At 38.0% G+C, this 9,279-nt stretch overlaps 1 protein-coding gene across 1 annotated transcript; it reads left to right on the forward strand.

Moving 5' to 3' along the window:
• Positions 1-2,669: 2,669 nt before the first annotated feature.
• LOC149816992 (uncharacterized) lies at positions 2,670-3,852 on the forward strand. The gene is made up of 3 exons (XM_089986999.1): positions 2,670-3,331; positions 3,388-3,406; positions 3,721-3,852. Exons 1-3 carry the CDS (start codon positions 2,670-2,672, stop codon positions 3,850-3,852), a joined length of 813 nt encoding a protein of 270 aa, XP_089843125.1.
• Positions 3,853-9,279: the final 5,427 nt, after the last annotated feature.

Genomic DNA, 9,279 nt, shown 5'->3' on the forward strand with positions numbered 1-9,279 from the left:
AGGTTTTGTCTCGAAATTTTCTTGATTTTATTATAATAAATTTTTCTGTTATGTTTCTTGGACTATTTTTCTGCGACATGGGGGTATTTTCTGTAAAATTGAGAAGGTGTAATTCGGTTCCTGTGAGTTTCAGTGGGTTTTCCAAAAATGAGTTGACAGATATCCGAATTTACACATTATGACATGTATGGATGTCTAAGTTTATTTTTCATTATACAACATGATTATAAATATTTATCTTAAAATTTGAGTTGATATGCATGAAAACTGAATGTATTCTACGTTATTCTTGATTTATAATCATTCATATCACATGGATACTAATGAACATTGAATATCATAAGGCATGATCAGTGTAAAGTAAATTGTTATACACGTTATTTTTTGTTTAAGCATGATCATGAATTGCATATGATTGCAGCCTTTATTTATGTCTGTGAGCATATGACATGGTGATAAGGATGTGTGATATGAGCATGTGTGTGGCTTGGTGTAAGCCAAGGTTCGGTGAAACTTATGGGTGCACATGGTGCACCAGAGACAGAAAAATATTTATGCACATATAATCACATAATTGTCTCATAGAGGTTGGGCTCACAGTGTTAACTATAAAATCTAGATAGGTCAAAACAAACTTGCTTATAGCATCTACAGTGGGAAGATTGGGCTGGTGAGCCCGAGTGCGTGTGCGGTGAGCACATGTAATTTATTTTATGAGCCTAATACTTAAATAACACCCATGACTCATTCAAAACAGGTCCTTTGGACTGAGGCCCACTTTGGAGAAAGTGAGGATACACACGACCGAATGATCATTGAGTTGTTTTGGAGAGCGGCGACATATCCTGGTCCCTTGTCTTCGGTCGTAGGGGGCTCAGACTACCATGTGTTCTAGGTGGTATGTCCAAAATATCTGTAGAGTAGGAATCAATTTCGCGCAGGACCACTATGAGTTTCTCTCGGTTACAGACCGCTCCAGTGAAACTTTGATGTAAGTTGGGAGATTCTTTAGTTCAATGAGGTTAATAAAAGGCATGGCATAATATATCCATCATTGGATTGGTTGGATCAAAGTTAAGAACCCGAGAGTGTACCTTCGAGCAGGAGAAAAAGTGAAACATAAGAAATCAAAATAGAATTATTAAAATATTTTAGTATGCGCAGAAATGATTATTTCATTGGCATGATGCACTGTAGCATGTTTATCTTGTAATATAAATGCAAGCATGATTAGTTGCGTAGATGTGAATTATGCTTGATTTTGATATTATGATGTTGCATGATTTAGATGTTATCTAAAAATGTGTCAATGTTTATTTTTGTGATTGAAATATTTGTGTTCACGTGTTTGGTGATTACCTACCGAGGCTATGGACTTATGTCTCTACTTATAGTATTTCAGATAATGAGTAGGCTAAAAAGTGATGACTGTAGACTCGGGGTAGCGTCAAAAGGGTCATAGTTTTTTACGGTTTTGAGAGGATTTGATATTTTATTATTTATTTATTTGATTAAGCTCTACTGATAATGTTTAGTATTTGATTTATTTTAAATGCAAACAATGATTTGATTTTAGTTATTTTAGTTTTACATGTGGTGTGTGTTGTCTCTGTAACCCGCGAAAGACTTGAACCGTATTTAAAAAAAGTTTTTGCCGTTATGTAAAAAGATTTAAAAAAAACAAAATCATTAAATTTTCAATTTAAAAATTGAGGCGTTACACTGTTATTCCAAGTGTAAGTTTGGCACTTCTTTGTAAGCTAAGTTCGAAGACCCAAATATTTTCATGGTGGGACTTGTGCACAACTGTCCCCGGTCTGAAAGAATAAACTTTATTACATCCACCTAGGTTTGCGTTAATAATGCTCATATCTTTGTCCCAATAACATTCCATATCCCGGGCAACATGAGTTGGACACGCTATGACATGCTAACATGATTCTAACACGTATAGGTATTTTAATATATTAATTCTTTTCAATACTTTTTAGTAATATTTTAATAAAAATACATTTTTATATGTTAAAATATTAAAAGTAATTTATTTATTTACTGACTAAAAATTTAGAAATGTGTGCCCTAGTGTCTTATTCTAAAAAAATAAATTCAAACTCGTGTGTCGCCAAGTGGCGTATTGGGTGGTACACGCATCGACACAGAACCATATCTTTGCATAACTTGAATCTCTACTTATTGTTAAAAGAAAATTCTCACCTTTACGAGATAAGATGTATAAATCCTATATTTTTTGAGGGAAAATAATTTTTTAATATTTTTTTTTTACTGCAAATCGTATATGGAAAGCCTAGGAGCCGACTGACCACAGATCATTTGACTCAATTCCTGACGCCGTTTACGAATGGGGGCTGAAGTAAAAAGCTGATAATATTGAAAAACCCAATCGGTGAACCCGGTGGAAACGAACCACTTATGAGAGACAATGGCATGTCAAAGTAGGAGAGACAAATCCCATTTCACGAAAAATGTAATGCAGCCGCTTTATTGCATGACACAAGCACCACCATGCCGTGTTTTGTGATGTGAGGCCCAACACAGAGCAGTTATTGTCATATTGTAATGTGTGGGCCTCACTTTGTTATATGTACCAAGGGTTTCCCATGTGCGGTGGGTCTTTGAAACTCTCCTCCTCCTCCTCCTCAATGCGATCAATGGCGGTGCAACCTAAGCCTACCATAACCAGCTCTTCTGCCCGTATCCACGACCCCAAACACTGCCCCCATCCAAGGACTTCTGCCCCTAATGGCTCCAAAAACACCTTTGGTTATCTTGGTCTGGCAGTGCTCATGATATCCATCCTCGCCGTTTTTATTGTCTTTTGCATGGCCTCCAGCCCCTGCAACCCCAGCTTCTCCATTGCTGTCACCGGATTCAACGTCTCCGGCCCCCGGCGCTCCTCGAGCTGGGACGTAAACATAATCGCTAACAATCCAAACAAGTATAGCGGGATCACTTACCGGCAGATCAGCGCATCGCTCGTCTACCATGGCGAGGTCATTGCAAAGACCAACCTAGTCCCGTTCTACCACCAGAAGCTCAACAGCACGACCATCAGCACCCACTTGGCCATGGAGCCCATGTATGCTGCCGAATGGATGGCCGGACTAATGGCAGGCGATGGCGATGCCGGGGCGGTCGACTTCGACGTATGGATCTCGGCGGTGGTGCAATTGAAGACCCTTCACAACGTGCAAAGCGTGCGGTTCTTGTGGTTTCAGTGCAACTCCATAACGGTATATTGGAAGGAGGGTTCTCCAAAGGGCTCTTTCATGGGGAGCTCAAGCCAGCTTATCAAATGCGATAATGAGCCACTGTAAGTTTTATATGATCATTCTTTTGAGTCTTGGGATCTTCTTGTGTGGTTCTTAGGTTTGATGGTTTCTCTGATGTGCATTGATCATGGGAAAGAGATGGGATCCAAACATAAGCAACCTCATAAACCCAGTCAGGGCCCTAGTTGCGTTGAAGTTTTGAGTGGGACCCACGCTCAGGTGCTGTGGGCCATGCGATATTATTGTTTTTGCTTTATTGACATTTCTGATGTTTGGATCCCGTCGTCTGTCATCTCTTGCATGATAGGAAGGACCAATGAGGTGAAACCGCTTTGAGGCGTGGGGATCAGCGGTGCAATGTACATGCACCAAAAGAAGTGCCTTCTGTGGGCTCACAATGATTCCTCTTTTTCTTTTGAATTGGGATCAGGTGCAATCACATTGTATGTGCCGTGCTGCATCTGATTGCCTTCCATCTGCTGTTGAGTTCCACGACTCACAAGCTGTAGGGGAAGATGGAGGGCGCTCAGGTGTAGCGAAACGTTGCATTTGTGCTGTGTGATTGCACCTAATTTGGTCTCTCTGTTTTTTTTGAAGTGGTGCTAGTATCCAACTAGTGTGGGGCCCATGCAACAGCGCCATGTGGTTGATCACGAGGACCCATGCTACGAGACATGAGCTCGTTGTCGCTAGCGTTAGCGTGCGCATCTAGTTTTTAGTGACTGGATCCAGGTTCAGTTAAATCTTTGATATATATCAGGATCAACCTTGGCTGCCCCGTATTGAGGTCCAGCATAACAAATCAGATACGTTATCTGGTTGACATCCTTTATATAGGAAAAATGAACGCCAGTTAGATCCGTTCCTTATATTGAATCGGACCCGAGGTTTGGATCCTCGTGATATTTGTAGGGTATGGATATATTTAATGCTTGATATGCATATATTTGCTTATGGTGCGTGTGGTTTCTTGCTTCTTTAGAAACTGGTGAACAGATCCTGCCTAGTGTGCTGAGTTTGCTAAATGGCGAGAACGCTTACTCAATTCATGTTGGTTGGACTACATTATTCAAGCTAGGCTCTCCTTTGTTCATTCATTTATTTTCTCAGACAATTATGTAAAAGAGGCATGGTAATCCTCTTATCAATTTTAAATTACAATTTATGTAGCACAAGATATGGTATCACCTTTTTTTAACAGTATTGGGGTTCTACCATCACCTTGTATTTTATGCACAAATGTGGTGACCCAAAATTTTGTTAGAAGACTGCAGCTAAAAACATGATTTTGAAAATCCGATATCTCAAACCTAGAGGCACATTCTTACGATTCCTATCTTTAAAACTTCAATTGCCTCACCGCAAGATTTTAAAAAATGTGAACTAAGAATTAGTGTGACTGCACGCAACAACTAGGTTTGAACCTTAAAAGAGTCAATGCTTCACAAGACCAGGTGACCTCCCCCTGAACTTGCAAGTTAAACACAAGAGCTCAAAATATGAAAACTAAAAAAATCTTGAGAATAAAAAAAAATCTCATAATCAACATGTCAAGAATGAAGGGTTACATAGACTTGAAAAGACTAAGACAATTTTAGTGTAACGACCCCAATTCGTACTCGTGAAAAAGCGGCAATTTTTTTTTTAAACCATTGCGGAAGTATTCCCAGAAACCTGAGACCCTTACAATTTCACTTACCATTGAATAGCCCAACCAACCACAAAGGATCTTACATTTATCATGTCAAACCAAAGCAACTCAAAATTTATTAATTACGAAAGAAAGTATTTTTAAACAATAATAGCAAAAGATATATCAGAGTTATTTAAATGACATAAAAATAAATAAAAAAACTGAGCCACGCTGTCCCTCCGTGAACGATCGAGCAAAAGTGTGACACCCATAGCTCTTCCAGAAGCAACTCACCTCACTGATCACATGCGGCTTCGAAAAACCATAGAAGTAGGATGTCAGAACCAAAATCCTGAGCACAAGTACCTCTAATAAAACAAGTGAGCTAAAAAATACAAATAAGATTTCAAACAATAATTTAGAAGAATACAATTATGACAATTACATAATTTAATTAAGCATTCATGCAATAAAGGCAATAATTAAGCATGAGAGAACATTTAATAAATAACAGAGAACACAATCTAAGCAATAAAATCATTTAACATGCTTTAGAGAATATCATTATGTATTCACCAACATTTAACAATTAAGAGAATATGTAAACATGCATGATCTAATGCATAACAGTAATATGCACGAATTCAGTACAATGCATGAGTAAATTATTACCTCTTATTAGAATTTTCTTTTCATATGCATGTCTCAATTAAATGCACACAATTTAAGTTTCTCTTTTTAATTACCGTTGCCGGCAGATACACCAAACGGGTAAAATGTCCGAGGTCAAGTTAGGTTCTCAGGGTAGCTTAGCACACAATTTGTATTCTATTACTCAGTTTTGTACTCAACCCTTAACCGAAACAACCTTCAAAATATTAGACTACCTATCTAATGTCGGAGACACTAGAGACCACACATCTACAAGTGTCACTTTCTTGGTATACCAAAACAACAGCTGTGTCTACACACCACCCCCAAACAAAGTGGCAGACTCTCCCTAAAATCGTGGCAAGGAGAAAGAACCTCAATATCAGGTTTAGGGGCAAAAAAATACACACAAAATTTTTGTATCCTTTCGGTTTCCCCAAACCGTAACTCCAAGAGTCTCATACTCTCGACAAGACACCTTAGAAAGTACATTATACTATTCTTTTATTTTTATTTAATTATTTTTATCTTATTTCTTAAATTTGCAATTCAGCATACAAATAAGGTAACAACTCACATATTCCTCTGCGAGAACCATCCCAGGACTCCCACCAGTGGAAACACACAGAACAATGCAATATATGCAATAAAAGTAAATATGATCTCTGTGATGCATTTAAAAGTAAAGGAGAAGCAACCACAACTCGAAGCCCACCAGGCCCACGATGATTCATTTCGGTCATCGATGCACCACATGCAAAAACTATAACCACATGTCACACATGTCAACAAGGTCACATGTTTTTTCCAAATGCACATTTATGTATATATATCAATTTACCCAATTAAAAATATGTGTGAGATATAACATTCATATGCAGAAACTTACTCCACTATGCCATTTACATGTTTTCATTTATCAAGTAAGTATGAGACACACACCCACATAAGCACATACTGTAACATCCCACATTTGAAGTTTGTGTATGCGTGTGATAGCTGATTTGCATTTAGACTAAAACAAGCAGGGTATGTCAAGTAGGTATGTAATAAGTTTCTTTATTAGCATGAATAAGGATCAAACAACCACACTTAGAGAAATCAGAAGATTCAATTACATAGTTGCATACATACATTTATTATATGCACATGCTCTAGAATAAACTGAAATAACACTTTGCGTAAGCAAGACTTAATCAGTCAAAGCATATGAACAATTCAAAATACATTCACAACCCATTCTGGAAATTCACATGCATGTACCAAATGCTGTTTTTTTTTTTTTTGAATGACAGTGAACAGCCCTAGCGGAGCCCCTCTCGGCTGGCCTCACAGGCACAAGTCAGGCTTGTTAAAAATAGGCCTGGCTGCACCTAGACAGATCTGTCTAGACATGGTCAGTCGATCTGGGCTCGGCTGGCCTGCCGGCCAGACCTGATGTAAAAGAAAAAAAAACTTATTAAGATCGTGACTTTGTTCGGTTGTTACCTTCCTTTGAGACTACAGAGCTTCACCTTCTATAGTCAATGCAATTCCGAAATGACCATCTGATGTTACTGGGAAAACTATTGAAGAAGTAAACTTCTATTCACATGTAATTATTCCTAAGGAGTGATTCCCTACTTTACCATTTGTTCAATCAACAGTGCAAATCAAGTTCCCAATTTAGTATACGTTGATTCATGAGTAATGCAAATTCTAGTGGGGTAAGTAAAAACTTACTATCATCATGTGCATCTAAATTGAACTGGAGATGTGAGGGTAGAACTGGTGAAGGAATGGAGCTACGTGTGAACAACTCAAGCTTAGTATACACGCTTACTTGAATTTGGGATTTAACTTAAGAATCAAGATCAAGCCACATTGTTGCTCAAACAAGAAATTCTGGGTTCTGCTTTGTTTTTGTTGTTATTATTATTCTTTATTACTGATTATAAATTTTTTTAAGGCATGGTCAGCACCCAGATGGGTGTTGGCCATATCTGGCCAGCTAGCACAGTCCAGCCGAGTGGCTGGACCTGGTCTGATGAGACCCGACAAACTCAGCTAAGCAACTCAGTTGGCTCTCGGTTGTCCAACCAACCAGTCTGGGTCATGTGCTGGACTATCAGGCCAACCTAGTCCTGATAGCCAGAGCACAAGTCCTATTAGGGCCTGTGTAGGCTGCTACCAAGGCCTAGCAGGCAACCCAACTGACCCCCCCCTCCCTCCCTCCCCTTTTTTTTAACATGAACAAAAATTAGTTGTACACATGGAATTACCCCTCTACAGTGAGACACCATGTCCATAGTAGAGATTTTAATAAACCTGCCAACCCAACAGTGATTTTGCATGTCATTACTTTTCAAAAACCTGAATCAATACAAACAACAACATTGAAAATTTTCTACAACCTTTACTACTATTACAACAAGAAAATAAGCATTGTTTCCCTTTTCATCTTTCCTTATCTTTCCCTTCTTTTTTTCTTCTCTCTCTCCTTTTTTTTCTTGATATAATGAGTGGGAGAGGGGATGACATCTCCTGCTTTTCCAGCCTTTTGTCAAAGAGTTCCCAAAAAGGGACTCTTTCTCTACCTAGTTTTCAAACTTTTTGAAACTCTTCAAAAAGTTGACTTTTCTATTTTTTTTAAAACTTCTAATTTTTATAAAACTCTTCCTTAAGTAAGAATAATGACTCTTTTAAGAAGTCCTGCTCAGCCCTAAAGTAAAATTCAAAATTAACATTAATAAATAAATAAATAAATAAATTATTAATTAATTAAAAATGATCTAAATGTTTCCAAAAATAGCCAAATGAACCCAGAATACTTCTTAACCATATTTAACCCTAAATTAAAGCTTTATATTGAATTTAAAGCTGGAAAAACATTGGGTTTGGATTTGGATTCAGATCCGGATCCAAGATCCAAACCCATACCCAAAACAAAAATGGATCAAGACCTGGATCAAATCCAGATTTGAGTTTGACTTAAATAGAATCCATATCCATATTAATTCGGATCATAGGCCTTGGATCCAATCTGATCAAACTCCAGATCCATTTCGACAAACTGCTCCTTTTTCAGAAAAATCTGATTTTTGGGTCAATCGTAACCCGAATCAAGGAAAATAAAATATTATTGCACTCAGAATTCCGAGACGCATCCAACAACATATTATACAAATATCAAATTTTGAGTTTCACCCAAAAACAACCTGATTTTTGCTTGAATTTAAAAGTAAAAAATAAAACTCTTCCTCACATTTCGATTGGCTCGTCTCGACCTTGTTGATGGGACCTAGGCCAAGCTGAGACTCAAAGACTTCAGTTTAAAAATTGAGCCTCAAACGATTTTTCTTTCAGACTTAGCCAAATTTTTGAAAATCTCATAAAATGACTAAGTACAAGAATACGCGATATTACATCCCTACCCCCTTAAAAGAATTTCGTCGTTGAATTAGAACATGCCAAATAAGTGTGAGTAGCACTAAAATCAAATATCACACGAGCCTAATAATCGACAACTAAGAAGATACCTTTGATCAGATCAGTCTGATTTCCCCTTGTAGTAGCCGTAACAACATAGACTCTCTTGTTGGTCATTCGTTGACCCTGCTGCTTCTGAAGCCTCCGTTGTGGTTGTTGTTGTTGCTGTCCTCCCTGAGCCGCTGGCTTATTCGAATAGTAGGAAGCAATGTGTCCCGACTACTAGCACTAGAAACA

Source organism: Nuphar pumila, chromosome 14, assembly GCF_984573655.1.
Source record: "Nuphar pumila chromosome 14, dmNupPumi1.hap1.1, whole genome shotgun sequence".
In the NCBI taxonomy this organism is placed as follows: domain Eukaryota; kingdom Viridiplantae; phylum Streptophyta; class Magnoliopsida; order Nymphaeales; family Nymphaeaceae; genus Nuphar; species Nuphar pumila.

Bases quoted from the DNA above. Each gene is read 5' to 3' on its own strand.
- LOC149816992 (XM_089986999.1), top strand. From the start codon at position 2,670: ATGGCGGTGCAACCTAAGCCTACCATAACCAGCTCTTCTGCCCGTATC.